At 48.3% G+C, this 22,392-nt stretch overlaps 1 protein-coding gene across 2 annotated transcripts in view; it reads right to left on the reverse strand.

The window, feature by feature from the left end:
* Positions 1-15,424: 15,424 nt before the first annotated feature.
* Positions 15,425-22,392, reverse strand: part of SNX7 (sorting nexin 7) — a 60,570-nt gene continuing 53,602 nt past the window's right edge. For both annotated transcript variants that reach the window (XM_037153059.2, XM_037153058.2), the window contains one exon: positions 15,425-15,853. In XM_037153059.2, coding sequence (XP_037008954.2) covers positions 15,776-15,853 — 78 coding nt within the window. In that variant the 3' untranslated portion in view covers positions 15,425-15,775. The remainder of the gene's footprint in view (positions 15,854-22,392) is intronic.

Here is a 22,392-nt window from a genome sequence, read left to right on the forward strand (position 1 = left end):
TGCAGAGAGTCTGTAACAACTTCCAAACTGTCCAAATCCTTGTCCTCGTGGAGCTTAAATATTCCAAGTGAAACTCTGGGAATCAAAGCCTGTTAGGAACGGTAGCAATTTTCTGCATTTCTGCATTTCTGTTATGTATGACAGGATTTAGGTGGGCACAAAGAAAAGAATATAATAAATATTTAATTCTTATTTACTTGTACCAAGCGCAGTTCTTCTATGAAGGCCTGTCAGGAAAATGAAATGAAGAGCTCCGGGTGCAAATATGTAAATTTTTTGCATAGGTCATGCTGCTCCGGGGGGATGCATAATCTCAATTTGCCAAGAATTTCCACTGTGTGGCCACGCTCGGCTCCTGCAGAGAACGCTCGCTGCCGACGTTCAGCTCCAACCACGTGAGCACAGTGCTGCTCCTTTGCAGGCAGGTGGCGGAGGTGCCCGGTCTGAGGGGTGTGTGCACAGAGGCTGCTTTGCTAACATGCCACAGGCGTGCTTTGCCATTTTAACAAGTATTCTTCCACGTCTGTATCCACACCGGCATTTGGCTCTGACCCAGGAAGCTCCAGGTTCACGCCAAGGGTGGGGACAGCGATAATCTCTGTAGATGCAGCCACCTTAAGCCTTGAGGTCTGGGGACCCAAGTGCACCTTTGTTTCATTTGCCTACTCAGGTCAAGAAGACACTGTTCTGTTTGCAGTGCTTCCTGTGACAAATGTGCCCCACTTACTTCCACGTGCGTTAATCCCTCTTCAAGGGATGAAGCTAATTATGCTCCACGTGTTTTTCTTACCAGATGAGTAGCCGAGGGAGACAATCACACACCTATCTTCCTCCAAGAAGATCAGTTTAGGGGACACCCCTCATCCACTGAACCCCGCTCTTTGTTACATTTCCTCCTCCTGGTAAATAAAGGCGTTCAGCTGTGAATATAATACAAAGCAGCACCGTACGTTTCGGGGGGCGGCTATTACTGGATAGAATATATCTGAGACGGTTGATGTGCTTGTTCCACTAACGAATTCATCTATTTTTCACCTTTTATGTCATGCTGCACTTGGTTTTTCATGCAAGTATCTGTTGTATATCTAGAACTCCAGACAGAAATAAATGAAGTATAAAATGCAGTTCTCCCAAGAAAGCTCAAATTTTAGCTGAGATGAGCACATCTATATACCTACGCAGGTGTCCTACTTACAGACCCACCTGGAAGTTTGGACGTTGGCAGCTTGGGTGGGCTGGGGACACCTGGGTGGACGTGGTTCCTTTGTCTGAGTCAGAACATTCAGTGGAGACCTGTGCTGGGCAGGTGGGACACACTTGGAAACCCATCTGCTGAGACTTCTGCTGTCTGGGGTCACCCTGTCACTGAACATGATCACTGCCGTTGCAATTAACACCTTAGCCACCACCTGCTCTTTCTGCCTCTAATTTGCCCCATTTTGGGCCGAACCTGACCTCTCCACCCTGAAGCCCAAACAATCTTTCTAAAACATGTCTGATTCTTGCCAATGCTCCCCGCTTACAGATGCCCCCAAATCCCACTGCTGTGGCAGGCAGTAAAGGCAAAGCCATGAGTGAGCTTCCCAGCTGTGCTGGTCTGGTCGCCGCCTGCCTCTCAGGCCCTCCCTGCCCACTCCCCCTGAGTGCCCACCCTCCAGCAGAAACGAAGTCTGGCAGTTGGCAGGTCTCTGCACACTGTTTATCCCCCTCTGTGGTCTTCCCACCTGGCTGACAGCGTCGGTCTGCAGTCTATCTCACAAGGGGCTGCGGTTCATCAGACATTCCTCACCAAAACCCCCAACGCCAGGGCATGTTGCTGGCTCACAGCAAGGAGGCCGGCAGTCTGGGGTGGAAGACAAGAGGCAGCAGGGCTCTTGAAAGGGGAAAGCGGGATTTTTGCCAATGCCACGGCCGCGACTCCAAACTCAGAAATGAGCGAAGAACACAGAGCTGTTCGACCATAATGGCCAATGGTGAGAAGAACACAGATGGAGCAGAGATTACTGCCATGCATGGTGGAGGCCACCGCCAGGCCGGTGCGCGGTGCCCGGACCCAAGTGCAGGAGGCCACAGCGCACAGGCCACAGGCAGCCACACACACGCCCACCCGAGGGCTGGAGGCAGGGGGGCGGGGCCGTGTGTTCTCTTCGTACAACTGGCATTTAAAACCACTCCGGCAGATGGAAGAAAACTATGTAATCAAAGCTGACATTTTACTTTACTCTCTAGGCTTGTTAATTCTATTATCATTCACTGGGAGATCGGTGAGGAATGGTAATCAGCCCGTGGCAGCTTGCAGCTCCTGCCGGGAGGACACCCGTTCTTAGGGGCCGCAGAGATACTAATGATAAGCAACAATTAATCAACCACAAGTATGTCACGGTCTGGAGAGGTTCAGGGGACATTAAACAGAAAGGTGTTACATGTGGAATCTAATAAACAAAATAAACTAACAAAGGAAATAGAAACAGACTCATAGATACAGAGAGTGGACTGGCAGCTGTCAGGGGGGAGGTGGGCTGGGAGTCTGGTGAAAAAGGTGGAGGGATTCACAAAAAAAATACCGATAGAGCCCTGGCTGGTGTAGCTCAGTGGATTGAATGCGGGCTTTTGAACCAAAGGCTCACAGTTTGATTCCCAGTCAGGGCACATGCCTGGGTTGCAGGCCAGTTCCCAGCGGGGGACTCACAAGAGGCAACCACACACTGATGTTTCTCTCCCTCTCTCCTTCCCTTCCCCTCTAAAGATAAATAAATAAATCTTTAAAAAAATACCAATAGACGCAGACAACAGTGTGGTGATTAGCAGAGGGAAAAAGGGGGTGCGGGAGGTCGAAGGGGCTAAAGGGGGAAAGGAGACTTGACTTGGGGTGCTGAGCACACACACCATATCCAGATCATGTGTTATAGAATTGTACCCCTGAAACTTATGTAACGAATGTCACCCAACAAATTCAATGAAACAAAGGTAAAGCTGAATGTGCGGAGGCTCAGTCCACGTTGGGCCACGTGGATTTTTCAACAGCATTGTCCCGGAGCTGGTCATCCCAGGAAAGAGAGGGAGAGAGGAAGAAAGAGATTTTCTGTTCCACTTTGCTCCTTCCTGTTGTCAGAATTCTCGCCTCTGTTTCGAGAGTGAACCCGTCTTTTCTTTCCCAATTCTCTTCTCTGTTTTAATCAAAGAGGTGGCGTTTAGGCAGAAAACTCTCGGCCAAAGCCTGGCTCAGAGGCGGGCCCCTTTACACATTCCCCACAGGTACTGAAGCGCGCAACTGAGTTTAAGATCTGGACCACATCACCGGCTCTCAGAAAGCCGAGGCCCTGTGGCTGCGGCCCCGTCCTTCTCAGGAGTCTGGGGTCTGTGCGGAGGGCGGGGCCTGGGACCTGAGCTGCCTGGACACGCCTGTTGGCAAAAGGAGACTGCAACACTCTCGTTTCTCTAAACACATTCAGCAGGCTCATTTAAAACTCGATTCCCAGCATTCTAGCCGTTAGCGCCTTCGGGCCTTCCCTTCTGCAGACTCCAATCTCTGTGGTGGCTGGTTCCCTGTGCGTTTGGGGGAACTTGACAGTGACAGGGACCTGGAGGCCTTTCTGCTTGGGGAGAAGGGGTGCTTACCTCTGTGGGGTGCTGGGACACCACCAACTGTGGCCACTGGAGAATGATTCTTAGGGATCATATTTGGGGACCACACAAGAGAGTCCCATGGTCCGAACCCAAGCTTGTGGTTCAGCCATCTCAGAGGGAAGTGCTTTTCTGTTCCAGTGCACTCAGAGGTCAAGTTCACTCCTGCCCTCAGGGCCCTGTACCAGCCATCTCCTCTGGTCCATGTGTGGCGTCCCCTGGGGGGTCTTTCTTACCTGTCACAGCCTGGCCCAAATGTCACCTCCTTGCTGCCTGATTGGACACAAGTATCCACTCCAGTCGCCCTCTGAATCCACACGCGTGTAGCTACTCAGTGTCCACCTGTAATTACACCAGATATGTGATAGAAACTTCTGCCTGTGGTCACACTGCTCAAAGCAGACCCAGGGATTTTCACCAAATTTAGAGACTATGGACTGACACCTTTGGAAGGTGTCATAACAAAATGAACTCTGTGGAGTGTGATGTTGCTCACACATTTCCACTCACCTTTCACAGACGGTCAGCATTAGCGACACAAGACACCTTAACTGGTTTCCTTCTTCTCAGACCCGAGGAGAAAAGCAAGGGGTGTCCAGCTCCCCAGGGGGACGCCCTGAGCTCCCTGCAGGGGCCCGCACCTGGACATGGGGACGGACTGGGCCAACTCGTGAGTTCTTGCACACTCACGCCAACATTTCAAGAGACATCTGCCCGGTAATTGTTTAGTGAGGAGAGAGAAACGTGCATTTGGAGACCACTCCCCCTACGTGGAAGAGGATTCAGCCCCGTGAGCTGAGTGTATATTCTGACCACCTGGGGCCTCTCCCATCTTCCTCATTCAGCCCCCGCCCCGGGCACGACCACGGAAGTACCTTAGAAGGTCCCATTCACAATAGCATCACAAGTTCTTTTTTACAGTCTGTTATGTCAGCAAAAATATTTTACCTTCTGAGTCGTTTTGCCTTTTTAAAAGTTTTTATCATAATTTTTGTGATTGAGAAGACACCTGGCAGGTACAGGACAGGTTCCAGGTTTAGGGGAGTGGAACACCTCACGCTCCGGAGGCAGCACTGTTAGCTCCGCCTGCCGACGGAGGCGGCTGTCATGGGCTGTCCGCAGGTGGCTGTCACCTGTTGTAACCCCTCCGACTGAGATCCATCAGCAGAGGCCAAGAGGGCTTGTTCTGTTTTTGTCTTTACCCCACGGTGCACTCCGCTTGCGCAGAAACCAAACTCTGAAACGAGCCGACCACAGCAATGCTCGCGTGTCGAAACCTGACTCAATGGCACCTTGTCTTTGACCCTGTGTAGGTGGTTCAGGGCCCCTGTACACTGATGCGCCCGGCACCTCCCCACCTGGCCCTTTCCCGCCCCAAAGGGTCCACAGGCGACCCTCCGAGCCTGACAGCACACTTCTCCAGAACCTGAGCAACACGTTTCACCACGTTGACCCTTCCCCGTCAGCGGTGAAGAGACCTATGCACTAGCCAATACAGTTACATTCTCACACTTCGGGGCGGGTAGACATGGGGCTTGGGTCCAGTGGCGTGAAAGGGAATGAACGTGGATGGATGAAGGAAAAAGGGTCCGCGCCAGGGGGAGGGGAGAGGGTCACATTCAGGTGGGTGTGTGGAACTGCCCTTTGATGAGCTGAGTTCTGGGCCCTGGAGCCCACACACAGGGGGCTGTCCGCAGCCCTGTGCCCCCTCCCCCCCAGCAGCCTGGCTCATCCACTGAGAACCAGTCCCCCAGGGGCCACATGCACACGCTGCTTTATTTGTCGAAGCTTATTTTAAAACCCAAGGCCCTGAACTAGGTGTTTTCATTCCTACTTTAAGAATTAGGAAACCAAGGCAAAGCCGGGTTCTTCTCAAAACATCCCATCTCTCTGGTCGTCCAAGTCAGGCCCGTCTGGCTGAGAGACGGAGGCGTCTCAGCCTGAGACGATGAACAGCTCACCTTCTGAACTCAAGTCTGTTCATCTGCAAATCCCCTGGTGCTGCAAATGGCCACGCTAGCCCTCCTTGTGAAGGGGGACCTGTGCCCAGGTGAGGCGTCACCCACCTCAGCCCGAAGCCCAGCTCCTCAGAAGAGAGTCCCCAGATGCTGTGTACCCCCCAGGACTGGACAATCGTGTCATCGTAAGTGACGTTGAGGGGGCAGTGTTGACACTGAGCAACACATGGAGCTCAATGCTTTTTCCCGATGACTGTGGTTCTTGCTTCCACCCAGTCCAGGGCAGAGGGACTGACTTTCATCCTGATGTTAAAGCAGACTTGGAGGGAATCAGTGATTTCCCAGGACTGAAAAGCCAAGCCTTGGAATCAGGCCTTCTCCATCATTTCACTTCAGGTCACATCTCTCCAGGGGGAGAGCTTTAATGTCACCTTTTGTGATGCGAACTCTTTAGGGCCCTAGTACCTGAAGCCTTTGGCTCTTACCTGGGACCAGAATCCTGGGTGGAGACCAGCAGGTGGATGGAGTGGCCTACAGCTCCTCCTAGTGGCCACTCACACTCACTGCTGGGTGTCAGCACTGGGAACCCAGGACTCCAAGCAGCACCAGCTGCGGCTTCCGCCTGAAAAACACCTGCACTCACGCCCATCCTGAGCCCAGAGGCCTCGTTAGACATCTGACATCTTGTCGCCACTGGGGTGCGTTAGCCACTGGGGATGAGGATCAAGCAGATGAAAATGATACAATTTGCCCCTGGATTGGTTCGGCAGAGGTGGAGCTGAGACGCCGGGAGCTGTGTTGTTCAGTCTCTTCCTTGCTCTGCTTGGCAATACACACCCACGCTTCTTATCCCCGCTGATGACACAGTTGCCTGGCATGGTGGAAATTTCCCTCCCCCTTCCCTTCTGATGCGCCACATTCCGATGCATTCCCGGTAATGACCGGCTTCCTCTTGTAAGAACAGAGTGCTTCTGGACACACAGCTAATAAATAGTTCAAGAGGGAGAGATACTCCATCCTCCAACCCTGATGCCTTGCAGGGTTGATGCTTAGGTTGTGTGCTAATGCCAGGGGTTGGCTGTCCGGAAACAGTGGCTGTTTCCAGAGCTGTTAACAAGACCACGATCTCAGACATCTGTCAGACCAGCTCCGACGGATCGCCTCCTGCTCAGGAACAGGGCGGCTCCCCAACAACCTCTACCAGAGCTGGTCCATCTGCCCTGTAGCTGAGTCCCGCTCCTGCCTGATTCTGCAGGAGGGCAGCGGCGGAGCCCCCAGACGAGGTGTCGGAACATGTTCTCCCGGAATTAGGTACAAGTTGTCGTTCATGTGGTTGGAGACAATTTAGTGCTGAGCAGAAAGCACCAGAAATGCTGGTGATCTGGCAACGTTCACAAGCTCCGGCTTTTGGAACAGTAGCAATGACAGCCTTGGGCCCCTGAGGCCTCCTGACCCTTCTTCCGGGGACCCATTTGACGCTGGGTGAAGGAATCTTGTGGCTCTGGGCTTTTTAAAGAATGACTCAGTGTGTACATCAATTCTATATTGTGCACTTAAGAGCTATCAAAGCCAATCTTTCCAAATTGCAAGTGATTTTTAGCCTCGAGTTCATTCTCCCGTTTTTAAAATGCACATGCACTTGGGTGGATGATGTAATCGGCACTTAAAAAGCAAGACACCAACCTGAGGGGTTGGTGGCCCCCAGGATGCCGCCTCTCAGGTCGATCGAGGGAGAAACCTCTCGCACTGGGAAGGTCAGTGCCAGGGGAGGGCCTTGGAAACCATTGTTCTCCCTGAAGCAGGTTCCGTGAAAACAAAAGCAGCGCGTGTTTCAAGGGCTGCGGGTTTACGGTGTGTGAATGATACATTGCACATGCGTCCTTGTGTACTTCTTTCTCCAAAAGAACAATGGTTAAGACTTGCCCAAAGCAAGGAATGGAGACATCACACCGATACACATTTACTGAGAGCCTACTATGTGCCAAGCAAGCGCAGTTCTGCTTAGAGGTACACTGGCACCAGAGGCCTGTGCCTCTCTGCCTGTCCATGTTTAGAAAATTATCTCCATGAAACGCAGAGCTCTGCTCCCCCTGGCTGACAGCCTCTCACCAGCCGTGAGTTTCAGTCATTGTTGAAGTCGGAAAGTGCCACCGAGAGAGGCAAGTGACCTGGGTGGGTCCCTTCCAGGATGCCAGGAGCATGTCCTGCACACACACACACACATCTGTGCGCACCACATACAACACATGCAGGTGTACGTGTGTGAGACTAATTTTTTAACGTCATTCCCCAAACCTTCTCTTAGGATATTCGGATAAATTAGTTTCTTCATTTATCTCCCTCTCTTGAACAATATGTATGCATATATATATTCTCACCTGAGGCCGTTATTGTTGAAAGATGATCGACTTCAAGCCAGTGACAGAGGTCATTAAACCAAGTGCCGGGCCCATGAAGCCCAGGACCATCCAGACCCCAGGCCGTGAGGCCAGTTCTAACTGAGACCCCAGCTCGTGGTTTCTTCATAAACTCAGGGACTGAGTCAGCTGATCTCCAGGGTCCCTTACAGTTTTTAGGGTTCTCTTATGACTCTAAAATACTTTATGCTTCTCAGATAAAAAGATTATAATGTTTACTTGATGTAGCAGAATGTTGTGAACTTTTTTCTCTCATTGGAATTACCTACCAAAATGTTTTCTATTATTCATAGCCTTGACTTAGAGGAAAAAACCCTGAGCCCTAAATGAGATTCATCATGACTCTCATTCATCCCAGGTTCCTGAAGGAACACTCCAGGAATCCCACCTGTCAGAGAGAAGGGACAGCGTAGGACCCGCACACAGAGAAGAAAGAAGAAAAGGTGGCTGCCGTCTTTCCGACCTTCAGGCTGATGAGTGGACAATTGCGGTTCTTTTGCTTCCACGCTGCATTTTAGTACATGAGAGTGCACTAAACCACTCCAATTATGCCATCAAGCCACCTTGGGTTCTTTGGGGTTTTGTGATGTAATAATTAAACAGAGAAGTGTTTCCTCTATGAAAGGATTGAGTGAAGCCCATTTTCCCCTTTCTCGGAATGTCAGAATCCAACGCCCTTACATTGGGAGGTGTTTCAGCACGACAGAGGTGTGCAGAGGTTTGGAACACCAGGGTGCAGGACGAGTGAGAATCAGGGGGACAGAAAGGGGGACATGTGAGTTACAGCAATGTCACTTTAGAAGGAAGCCTTATTTTAGAAGGAAGAACTTCCAAAAGCTAAATTAAGCAACTGCAGTGATACCTTTGGAGACACAAATAATGGGGGAAGATACCTGTGGGCCCTGCAGGAGTGGCTCTGGGCAGGGCGTGAAGTCTCAGACCAAGCCGACGACACCTCGGGACACTCAGCTGTTCGGTCTGCGAGTCCCCGTGGTAGACTCCGGGGAGCGGGGGGAAATGGGATTTCCTTTCTGCCACCCACGGCTCTGACTCACTGCGGATGGCTGAGTTATCCGCCCATCCCAGCTTTCCCTTGGCCTTCGTCCCTGATTTTACTCGTTGGGAGCTGTGTACACCAATAAATGCGAACCCCTGCAGTCTCCCTGGAAGGTCCAGCAGGGGCCTGGCCATTGAGTTCCAAGCACAACTATACATTCCCGTTGGCACAGGTTTCCCATCGGCCCAGTGGAGTAGGTCCATTTCCTGTACGTTAGCTCTGAAGCAATGTGCTTTATTTGTTTTATTTCCCCTGCATCTCTGGCTTTCTTAGCCTTCAAAATTCTGTCCCCCCCCTTACATTTTAGCAGCTTCTTTCCAATTTCTGCTGCCGCTGCTTTAGTTGAAATCTCAGTAATCTCTAATCTGTGCCGTAGCAGCATATCCTCAATCTCCAGCCGCTGACTCAGATGTAACTTTTCAGTTTTCCACACACAGAATCACCGTATTCTCCCTGATTGCTTCAGACTAGCACAGAGTAAGAGCATGGGAGGCAGAGTTAAAGAATCATTATTATTACCGTGACTGTGTCATTCCCAGTTGTAGACACCAGAACTCCAGAACCGTGGGATACGACATAACCCATGTATCATATGGCCAATGGATTTTTGACAAAGGAGCCAAGAACACACAACGGGGAAAGGACAGTGTCTTCAACTGGCCGGCCAGCCACAGGCAAAAGGACGGAATCGGACCCTGCTGTACACCTACACAAAGGTCCACTCCAAACGGATTGAAGGCTGCAATTCTAAAACTCCTGGAAGAAGAACTGGGGTAAGTTCCCTGATACTGGGTCTGGCCATGATTTTCTTTTGGATGAAAGCAAAAATAAACAAGTGGGATTATCTGCAAACCACATATCTGATAAGGGGTGACTATCCAAAATGTATGAGCAACTCATACTATCTACCTACTCTCAGCCGAGTTCTGCTAATTGCTCACAATTCTGTAAAAAATTCTGGTGAAGTCTTATCTTGAGACCCCTTCCCTCTCCTTCATTGCACTCCCCACACCTGCCTTTCACGTTTTGGGTGCATCAGGCTGTTCCCCACCCCAGGACCTTTGCATGTGCTGTTTCACACAGCCCCAAAGCGCCCCCTTTGCTCATTTGGTTACTTCTTATTTCCTGGGTGATTGGTTGTCCTTCCTGTTTATTCAGCTTGAAATCAAGGCTCCATCCCTGGCCAGGTGGCAAAGGTGGCCGGAGCGTTGTCCTGTTCACCAAAAGGCAGTGGGTTCGATCCGTGGCCAGAGCACACACCTAGGGTGAGGGTTTGACCCCTTGTTGGGGTCCATACAGGAAACAACGGACAGATGTTTCACATCAGTATTTATCTCTCTCTCTCCCTCCTCCTTTTCTCTCTCTAAAAAATCAACCAACATATCCTTGGGTGAGGATTTAAAAACATTGAGGCTCCACATTATTCTCTTAGTGGTCTCTACATCGTAACACTTGCCAGTTTGCAGTTTTGCATTGTTACGGGGGTGTCCCTCAGAGAGGACATGCTGAAGTCCTAACCCCCAGCACCTCCGAATGTGCCCTTATTTCTAAAACAGGGTCTTTGCAGAGGTGGTCCAATTAAAATGAGGGCCTCAGGGTGGGCCCTCATCCATTATGACTGGTGTCCTGTGCACAGAGCAAATTTGGACACAGGGACAGACACTCAACAGGAAGAAGATGTGAACATGCAGAGGAAGGAGCTGGCCCCGTGTCCGGGGTGACTCCTCCATCCAAGGGACACCAGGGACTGCCAGCCAACACCAGAGGCCGGGAGAGGCGAGGGGGGCCTCTCCCTTACAGCCCCCACAGAGAAGGTGCTGCTGCCGACACTCTGACCTCAGACGTCCCCCCTCCGGGACTGTGAGACAGGACATTTCTGTTGTTTAAGCCCCCTGGGTTTGGGCACTTGACAATGGCCGCCCTAGAGATGAATGGTGCGGCCACTGAGACGTATTTATTATTTATGGACAAGGCTGGTGTTTTCATGGCACTGTGAGCTCATTTACTGATACTGTTCTCACTGCCCAGGTGGCCGTGTCTGACCCCTATCAGTGGCCGGGTACGTGGATTAGCACATGAATGGATGCATGAATGGGGACTTTCCATGCAAAGAGGCCAAAATGATTTTGCAATCTCAGAAGGTTCAAATGTACCACTTAAAAGTGATAATTTAATCTTAAAATCAGTAATCATAATACTTCAACTAGAAAGAGAACATCTTTTGTGCATAATTACCAGATGCCTCATTTAACCAGCTCTGATGAGCTCTTTGAATTGCACGTTCCGGGAGGACTCCCCCCAAAATGAGGAAGCATTGTTCTTCTGATCTTACCCAAAAATTACCCTGTTATGTTTTAGAATAAAAAATACAAACAATCTCTTCAATCTCCACGGCCTACATTAAGAGAAGTATAAGCAGGAGCTGCGGAAGCTCAGTTTTGACCTGGAACGTATGTAATGAGAGTCCCGAGAGGTCAAGGTTGCATGTTCCACGCCCAGTCAGGGCACATACAAGATTCAGCCGACGAATGGGTCAGTAAGTGGAACAACAAATTGATGCATAGTTTTTTTTTCTCCAAAAAAATCAGTAAATAATGAAAAAAAAGCAGTTACACTTGCTGAGGCTGGCGAGTGCACACACACAACTGTCCTGTTTGAAAGGATCTTGTTGCTCAGTAACCTGATGACGAGGAACAATGATGCATCGTCAAACCCTGCGGAGCTGTGATACACCAAAAGGAGGCGGGACTGTAAGAAGCAGTGTGCTTGCCGCTGGCTTCCTGTGTTGGGGACCACTCTGCCTGGTTTCAGGAACTGTAATTGCCCCCCATGGCCAAGGATGAGAGAGCGACCTCTGGAATGGGAGCCACAGGAGACAAGGCTTGGTAGCAAACGCTGCCTCAGCTTCCTCCCCTGCCCCCAAAGCTTGGTGGGTTAGTCCATGACAGGTAAGACCCCTCAGAAAGGGGGCAACCTAAGCCAGACACAATCACTTGGGAGGCCATCATGGAAGGACTCGGGGGGCTGCAACAAAGAGGGAGTGATGGACCCTTGCCCCCCAGCTATGTGACATAGCCCAAGTCCCCACGTTCTCTGGGAGAAGCTCTTCCTGGCTCTGATCCACTTAAGCCTGAAAACCTGATGTGGAGGGGTGCAGCTCCTTGCCTTGCTAGAGAGGATCTGGGAAAATCTGGCATAAGAAAGACTTCCTAAAAAATCCTGTGAAACCTGCTTTGCTAAGAGTATTTTCATTCATATGATAAGGGTCCAAGAGGAAATGAGTATGTCTCCTAAAGTTTCTACAGCCCCCTTACCTGACAGACACTGACTCAGACTAAGCCCTCAGATTTCTTTGAAATATCATCTACTGTTTGACCCTTGCCGCCCTGTATTCCTGTGTATTACAACCCAATAAAAGCCCCCAGAGTAAGGGGCTCCTGGCCTTTTTCCTCTGAGAAACTGGCCACCTCTCCTCCCCAAGCAGATCATGTCTTGGTAGTGTTACTTTCATCGGTGGCAGATGGGGGGACTTGCGGGCAAAGTCGCCCCCACATTCCTGCTCCAGCGATTTCTCATTCACAGGGTCTTTCCAAGAATCACCACACACTACATGTGCACACACACACACCCGTGTACATAAATAGGAACTCACATATGTGTCCATGTCTATTTATAGTCGCACATACGCATTCTACGTGGAAACTTTTTTAAATACACCTTTGTTAACGATGACCATTAGTCTGCTTTATCTCAGCTTGAACTCATAGGTGGGCACTGGGGTGTGGGCGGGGAGGGGTACAAGGGGAAAAGCCGATGCAGAATGTAATACTTTTTGGAGGGGGAGTCAGAGAGAACAGCCTAAGTCAGCTGTGTATAATGTATTCTCACACTTTCCAGCAACGTACATCTGGCAGATTAATTCCCCCTTTCCACAGATGGGAAATCGGGGCTCAGAACTTCAAATGCTAAACTGCCTTTATGTCCTTTTTACAGTACGCTCAGAACTTAATTCTACCTCAATGACTCCGCCCGTCTATCCAGAGCTGTTATTAAACACCCGGGACCATTATCTCCACGTTTGTGAGCAGGATATCAGAATCCTGCTGCCGGAAAGACTCTGCATCCAGGCAGCTCCCATTTCTCTCTGAAAGCAGCCTGTCGCCCTGCACCTGGTTTTTAAAAAGCGAGACATCAGGACCTTCTCCCTGATCAGTTGACTGCTCCTCTAGGGGGAAAGGAATGGGACAGAACGGGATCTGTGTTTTGGGAAGGCACGTGTTGAACAAAAGGTGCACATCATCTTGAGGGCTGCTCTTTCTTCTAAGTAAAAGCAAGTGGATTACTTTGTTGTGGTCACAACAGAACAGATTTCGATGCTGAGGTGCCCGGTAATCATATTTTGTGTTACTGACAAGGCCATCGCAGCCCACGTCACAACCGGTTCAGGAGACCCAGGCCGGGCGCTGCAGGGACCTGTCCCCGTACTGCAAGGATCACAGGTGGTCTCCCCAGCAGACAGCACTGGGACAGGTGGGTGTCCACACACAAAGGGATGAAAGCCCACCCTTCTCTCACATCCTGCATCACTAACCCCACGTGGGTCCAAGTCCCGAACCTGAACATGGAGGCTCTGAGGAGAAAGCACTGGGTACATCTGAATAACCTTGCACTTGGCGGTGGACTGCTAGACACGATGCCAAAGGCGTAGGCAACGAGGGAAACACTAAATACACTGAACTTTGTCAAAATTAAAAACGTCTGTGTGTCAAAGCACACTATCCGGAAACTGAAAAGAACTACTTGCAAATAATAATCGGATAAGGGATTCAGATCTAGAATATATGAATAACTTACAACTCAATAATAAAAAGACACAGCTCTAAAAATGGACAAAAGATCTGCCATTTCTCCAGAGAGTGCACAGAACGGCCAACAAGCACGTGAAAAGATAGAACAGGAAGTGCAATTCGAACAGCAGCAAGACACCCGCCCGCCACTAAGCTATTGATGACAAAAGAGCAGAAAACAGCAGGTGTGACTGGGTGGGTGGGGGGGTCAGAGCCTCTCACAGGCTGGTGGGAATGGAGAATGGTGCGGCCCCCTCAGAAACACTCATGGCTCCGGAAACTGGGGGACCGTGGTACGACCCCCTAATTTTACTCCTAGAGTATTCGCAAATGCTGCAACATGAATGAACCTTGAAAATGTCATGTTAAGGAAGCTGGTGACAAAGGTCACATATTATATGATACCATTAATATGAAATACCTAGAATAGGTCAATCTAGCTGAGCAAATAGACAGAAAAAGCAAAGTCGTGACTCCTTCGGTTGAAGAAGTGGGGGCAGGGTGGGGAGCGACAGCCAAAAGGTAGGTGATGAAAAATTCCACACTGACGGCTTGTAGAGTTTGAACTGCCTCCCGGGGCCGCACAAGGGCGCCCTCTGGCTGTCCTAGCAGTTGCCCCATGTGGGCAGGAGGGAAGGGGGAGGCGAGGCTTCCAGCTGCCAGCAGACACAGAAAAGGAAGCCAGAGTCGGAACAATCTGACCATCCCACAGGCCGGTGTTGAAGGAAAGGGCTGAGGTTTGTATTTGCAGATGTGCTCACATCTCTTGTTTCAGTTAGGATTCTTCACACGTCGGGGTTTTTGTGTGTGTGGCACTCACTTTAGGGCCACTACCCGAAAGATAAAGTCCGCATGTGCAATGTAACGTGCGGGACCCAACGCCTCCGACTCCACTCACCGTCGGGAACGTATCTATTTCCCAAACTCAGCGAACATTCCATTACTATCACGTACTCGGTGTTCAAACACAACCCTACAAGGAACAGGACATCACTGTGCACGATCACAAGAACTAGGACTCGCGTCTGCAGGGCGGAGGCGTGTGTTGGGTCTTTCTCATCACTGTGGGTCCAAAGCCTGGGACCGAGCCTCACCAACAGTAGGCACGTTTACTTAGTTTAGTAAATAAATGGAAGAAGGAATCTGATAAGCGCCGTGTGCATTAAGAAGAAGAGCTAGATGGGAGCAGTGGAGACGATGTACACAAACACCCAAACAATTTTACTAGAGGGACATGATGGTGTAACGGTGACTGATAACGGAAATAATCATTGAAGTCCAGTTTGGCACCTTTTTTAAATGGTGGAAAACAAGTACTGAACTTTTAACGAACCAACTTTTGAGCCGTTATCAGTAATGTTTAATGATATTAAACCATTTTTATGTCTATTTCCTAATATCACAGTGAATCATAGTCCAAGAAAACGATGACAAAATGAAGGTGAGGCGTCACATCTGAAACCGCTCCCGAGGCCTGAGCTCGCTGTAGAAAAAGAACACGCCACAGCCCGCCCTTTCATACGAAACTTTTTATTAAAATCGAGTCTTTATAATTTATTTAAAGTGACATGTCCCACAGACAATTACGCAAGAAAGAAATTTCTATAGTTCATTATTGGCATACAAACTGGAGAACATAATTAAAACTAAAGTCCAATATTTATACATATACATATATGCATATATAGATATATAGATATATAGATATCCCAATTTGTATCAGTGATCTGGAATACCTGAGCTTCAACCTGTTGGTTTTCCAGATAGCATGAAACATCTTGTGCCCACTCTGTCAAGGACACGACCCACCCGGAAACAATGACTGTGGCTAATCCGTGCTCCCACCCAAAGGTCACGGAAGTTTCCACGGGGTCAAGGATTCTCTTCGCAGGGCTCTTTGGAGGAGAGGTCGCTCTGCGATGCGAGAAAGGTCTCCCACGTGGCGAGGCACTGAGTAAGGAGAACACACAGCACAAGCGGATAAGCAGCAGTTCACGGTCAGTGTCAAAGGATGGAAGCCCTCCCCGATCTGGCCTACAGCAACCTGACACCAGCTTGCCAGATGCCTGTCATTTTCTACATGTTTTCATTCTTAATGAGGGGAACCAGTGCTCAGTTAGGGGGAAGCCTGTACAAGGGGGAAATATTAGCCTGGATTCGTTGGCTGAAATGAGGCACTGTCACCCCGCTGTCCAAGGTACACAGGAAGGGGTAGACCTCTGGGGTCACAGGGAGCAGGCGCGAGGTGTGGGGCAGAAAGGTGGAGACTCGGGTACACCGTAATCGGACCCGAACCCCACGACAGCCAGGGTGAGTGTGCACCCGTCGACCATCTCTATTAGATTTCTGCAGCGATAGCTCGGGTTAATGACAGTGTGTGCTAATCACAGAAGCAATGGTGAGGCAAAGTTAAATTTACGTCATCTCTATAAATCTCTAGGCAGCATGAACGCCTAGCACAAACCAAGTGCTCAAAAAATGATCAATGATGGAATGCTGGTGCCCAGGCTTGGTCGTTAACGGGCCACAGGGAGTGAAAGAGGGCGGGGAGAGACGGGGATGATGAAGGCACGCACACAGTGATGTGGCCCACCCGCCGCTCTGCCCAGGGCTTGTCTTTGCCCTGTGGCCTGGTCTCGGTCGTCTGTGTGAAGTTTCTCCACCGAACGATCTGAACAGTTTGTGTTTTACACACAGACAGAGAAAGACGAGGGGGACCGCGCTTCTCGTCCAAAATAAGGTGGGACAAAAGTACAGCAACATTTTCAAAGCGGTGGAGGAAAGAACACTGTCAACTAGCATCTCCCTCAAAGACAAAGGGAGAAGAAAGACTCCCGGACTTTCCAAAGCTACAGAATTTATCACCAACAGGCCAATTTTTTAAAAAGTCTGTAAGGTGGAGAAGAAATGAGCAGATTAAAAGAAGGATCTGTGCAAACGAATGAAGAGCCCTGGATACAGTGACTGCATGTTGCAGACGTAACATTTTAGTACTTAAATATTTAATATATAGTTGACTACCTAATTAATAATAGTAATGAGATCTTGTGAGAATTATAATAGATATGAATGAAATGTATGACAAAAAGTGCATAAAGGGGAAAGAAATGGAAGACTATAATTTCGGGTACGGAAGTGACAGGCGGCTACGGTATCACTTGAAGGCAGAGAAGACATACCCGCTAAGTCTGAAGGTAGCCACTAAAAGACGAAACGAAGAGTTATACCTAACAGACCGACAAAAGAGCTAAAATGACATTATGCAAAACTGTCTATTAATCCAAAAGAAGGCACAACCAGGAAAATGGGAGCGAAGAACAGAAGGAACAAATAAAAAATAAACAGCAAAATAACAGATTGTGCAAAAAGTCTCAGTGAATTTAAAAACAGTCAAATCATATGAAGTTTATTCTCTGAACATAATAGAATTAAGTTAGGAGCCAGTAGTAGAAAGATATCTGGCAAATCCCCAAATAGTTGAACTATAAACAGGACACCTATAAATAACCCCCTGTATCAAAGAAGAAATTAAAAGGGAATTTAGAAGTATTTTGAACTGAATAAAAATGAAAACACAACATACGGAAATTCGGGGATGGCAGCAACGCAGGACACGGACAGACTTACAGCACTAAATGCCTACCCTGGAAGAGAAGAGAGGTCTTAAATAAATGATTTAAATTTCTACCTTAAAAACTCCAAAAAGAACAAATTAAACCCAAAGTAAGCAGGAAAACCAACCAACCAACCAACCAGAAAAGATCAGAGTGGGGATCAATACAACATAAATGACAATAACACAGACTACCGAAACTCACTCTGGAAAAGCAGATGATCCAAGTGAATTTGCATATGGTGTTAAATACTTCACATGCACACACACACACATGCAACTCCATCAAACATTTAAGGAAGAATTCGTATTAATTCTACACAATTCCTTCCAGAAAAAGTGAAGGCACAGAAATGCTTCCAACGTACCCAAACCAAAGCTAGTACAAGAAAACTACAAACCACTACTCCTCATAAACGTGGATGCAAAAATCTAAACCAAATGTCAGCGAGTCAAATTCATGACCCAATGGGCCGATCAAATTGTGCACTTGGATAGAAACAGATTCCCTGCCCGCCTCTTGGAAACTCTCTGCTTCCACGAGCACCAGGGCCATTTGAAGATGCTGGAGTTTCTCCACGCCGGGCACACAGTCAGTACTCAGTTAACACACATGACTACGAAGAAGGGTGCACTGGCCACCGAAAAACCTGCATTTTCAACCCAACCGTTAATCCGTCAACACGCTGGCTTGCATGACTGTCTAACTTTGTTTTCCCAGAAAGCCTGTCCCCGACTCGGGGTGCTGATGAATGAATGGGGTTGCCAGGCCCTCAAAGCTGATGGTCTGACCTGACGGTGCAGCTGCTGATACTTCCAGGACTGTTTGGGAATCTGGCAGCAATTTTTTTACTCAATAAATGGGAACTGCCACCTCCTGCCAGTGTTGAATATTAAGCCGTTACACATTTACCCAGTTAATACACATCCATCTATTTCAAATAATAAAAGACAATATCTAAGGCACGTGTCAATCTTTTCACATGCCTGCCTTTTTTGAGCATGACAAAGCTAAGTAAAAACTTAAGAAATGGATCGTTTACACAACATAGGGAAACAATTTAGTTCAGTTCAGGACACTGATAATTGGAGGATAAAAAGAATCACCAAAACAACAACAAAAATCCAAAAACCCAGGGTGAGATTTGTTTACCACCGCAAATTACATTTTTAAACAGCGATTATGCTTCTCATTGTTTTCTATCAAGGACTTGGTTTTTTCCCACTTTTAAATCTTCACAATTGGTGAAGTGAGCGAAAATCTACCAAAGTTAGCGTAGCGCCCCGAGGTACTTGTACGACCATTGCAGAAGCAGCCCCAGGAAACCCACTTCTAGTGACGTCCACACTCGTCTGTTTGCTGCGATGCCAGATAAAATCGAGGACCAGCATCTTAACACCCAGACAACTGGGACCCGTAGACGCCAGTGGCCTCCACAGGGTCCTGTGTCCCACGGACACACCGCGGGCCAGCGCATGTCCTGTCCACACTGCCAGGCACGTTTATCACAAGTCCCCCTTCGCTGGGAACCCAGCACTTCTTCCCCAGGGGACGGAGCCAAGGGCCCCAAACTGCAACTTCTTTTTGCAGGTGGAGCCCAGGAGCCACGCTGAGCCCGAGCTGGGGAGAGACCCCGCAGGTGAACAAAAGCCCCTTGTCCCCACACACCTGCTTGGAAGCCCCTCAAAGACACAGACCTCAGGCAAACCTCTGCCCCTCTCTGGGCCTGTCTATGTGCTCCCAGGCGCAGGGGCTGGGGCCCCAGGCGCCCATTACCTGTCCTTCTAGAACCAGAGGGGCAGGTTCCCAGGGACTGACTGACATCACCTATGATTCACAAATACGCCTTGCTCGGGGGGGCGTGACCTAGTGTGAATGCATCAAATGCAAAATTTCACCCCCCCCTCCGTCTTCGATACCTGTGAGATAATTACCATTTCCAAGAATTTCCAGTGATTCATACACAAATAAGACATATTCTCAGTTACTGTGGTTGCTACCAGTAGGTCTACATTCACCGAAACCTTATCAAGAGCTGGGCATGAGTTGAGGACCACATGTATTTTATCCACTGAGCAGCTGGGACTCGCTGGGTTGGCCAGAAAGCTCATTTATTTTCCCTGCAAGATGGCTCTGGTAGTGCTTAGTTGTCTTTAAGTTCATTGGAAAGAATTTTGTTAGACTGTATGGTGACAGCTGTCATATCAGCTTGCATTTAAAAATTCTTAATCAAAATTGGTGAATTTTTGTGTAGCCATTTTAATATCAAAGATGGATGAAGATAAGCAACAACTCAATGTAGTATGCTTTATTATTTCAAGACAGGTTAAAACACAACTAAAATGCAAAAAATGATGTGTGCAGTGTAGGGAGAAGGTGCTGTGACTGATGGAACGTGTCCGAGGTGGTTTGCGAAGTTCCGTGCTGGAGATTTCTCGCTGGACGATGCTCCATAGTCGGGGAGACCAGCTGAAGTTGATAATGATCAAATTCAGACATTTATTGAGAACAATCAACGTTATACTACATAGGACACAGCCAACACACTGAAAATATCCAAATCAATAAAGTTACCAATGACAATGAAAAGTGTGTCATTTATTTTATGGAAAAAACTAAAGGGACTTTTTGGCCAACCCAATACCTCCCATGTTGGCGGTTTCACGCTCAAGGGGAAGAAGTCCCGACTTAGAGGATAAGCTGGCTGAGACTCCAGGAAAGTATTTCCGGGTGTGAAAGAATCAAAACCAGTCATGTTTGTGACTCACTAGGAGAACTGAAATTTGCTTCTAGGCCTTTTCTTCCAGCTTTCTTCACGCTATTCTGTACACATACACCTAAGTACATCTTCATACCCAAACACATCCATGGTGTGGGCACCATGATTTTTAGCGCCTTAGAGAAGAGGACACTGGAATAAGAAGTCTTCAAGGTCTCTCAGCTCAAGGTCACAGACTACCTGTCCGAAGCCCACGCTCTCAGCCACCTCGCGGTAACACCAACATACAGTGTAACACCCCCATGGGTGAGGCTGCAGCCCGCTCACGAAACAGCCACCAGAAAACCTGGTTCTGTCTGAACAGACTCACAGACACAGAGAAGAGACTGGCAGTCACCAGAGGGGCGGGTCCTGGGGGGCTGGGCAGAAAAGGGGATGGGGTTATGAAATACAGGTGGGTAGGTACAGAACAGTGACGGGGATGTAAAGTACGGCTTAGGGACTATCATCAATACTATTTTCCTAACTTTGTACATGCCAGGTGGGGACTGGAAATATGGGAGGAATCACTTTGTACAGTACGTGACTAACTACTGTACTGCATACCTGAAACTACTACAAAATAACACTGAATGTAAACTATAATTGTAAAATAAAACTTAAAAAATAAACATTGGTTTCACCCAAATTATCCCAAAAATCAAATTAATAAATACTATCTCTATAGCCCTGTAACACAGTAAAATAACCACGCATTTGCCTAAAATAATAATACCTATTGTTATAGAACATGATATAAGCCAAGCCTTACCATATATATTTTTTAAATTTTATTTATTTATTATTTTTAGAGCGAGGGAAGGGGAGGGAGAAGGCAAGGGAGAGAAACATGAATGTGAGAGAGAAACACTGATCAGTTGTCTCTCACACGCCTTGACTGGGGACCGACCCTGCAACCCAGGCCCGAGCCCTGACCCGCAATCGAACTGACCGCCTCATGCCTTGTGGGATGACACACAACCCACCGAGCGGCATAGCCAAGAAGTACATGGCGCCAGTCAAGGTCCACATATTTCTTTCCCAACCAGGCACTTCCACAGTAGAGCACCACCTGGAGTGCTTCCTATTTCCCCCACTAATGTGCGTGTCTAGAAGCACCTTTTTTGACAGCGCCATGCCAACCGCGTCTCTCAATAAACTAAAACTGAGGGCCGTGCCTGGGTGTCCTTCAAGTGCTCTCCCGCTGTCTCCAACGACCTTGGGCTTGGATGACATCACTCTTATTGGCAGAGATACTGAAGCTCAACTACGTAAACGCCTCTCCAGGAAGCCCACCCCACTGCAGAAGAAAATGCCTTATAAAAACTGTGGGCAAGAATAGCATGGGAAATATAGAATCTAAAGGACTTGAGACACATGGTCATAAACTAAAGGGGGGTAATGGTGGGGATGGGGGGTAGGGTGGAGGGGAATGAAGGGGGGAATAGAACAACTGTAACAGCATAATCAATTAAAAAATAAAAAATTAAAAAAAAAAACCTGTAGACCGTGCCCCAGCTGATGGCAAGGAGCTGTGAAATGTTTTGGGAATTTCTTTTTTTACCGCCTAACCCTAAAATTCAAATCAGTCGTGAAACCTTTTAGGAGCCGCGTATTTTAAAATTATAAAGTCAATCTCGAAAGAAATCAGAGATGATGTTGCTAGAGAGAAGCAACATCTATTATTTTTGCAACAGCTCAAAATTACTCAAAAATTTCAGTTTTTGGAAAGGTCCGAATTCAGCTTCTAGGAATCCCCTGCCTGCGTATACGTTTAGAAATAGCAATAACTAAAAAAAATGGGATTTGTATTTTTTTTTAAATATTGCTTTTGCATCTCTCTCAAGAACAAAAGTAACAAATGAGCACTTGTAAATAGTGCAAATAATGAAATGACTGCCCAGCGTCATTTCAGCTTTCAGGCTCATTAGCTGTACACGCCATCTTGTGGTCATTTCTTTATGATTGGTCCTCGATCTCTAACTCAAAATCTGCTAAAAAGAGAAGGAGCCTCGGATTTCATTTATTCCATTTCCCGTTTTTACGGCTGGGAAAACGGCGACTGTACGAGGTCTAAGGCGATCGGAATCTTTTTTAGCAAGAATTAATCCTCCAGT

The sequence above is a fragment of the Artibeus jamaicensis genome, unplaced genomic scaffold, assembly GCF_021234435.1.
Source record: "Artibeus jamaicensis isolate MK-2021 breed Jamaican fruit bat unplaced genomic scaffold, CSHL_Jam_final scaffold_1689, whole genome shotgun sequence".
Classification (NCBI taxonomy): Eukaryota; Metazoa; Chordata; class Mammalia; order Chiroptera; family Phyllostomidae; genus Artibeus; species Artibeus jamaicensis.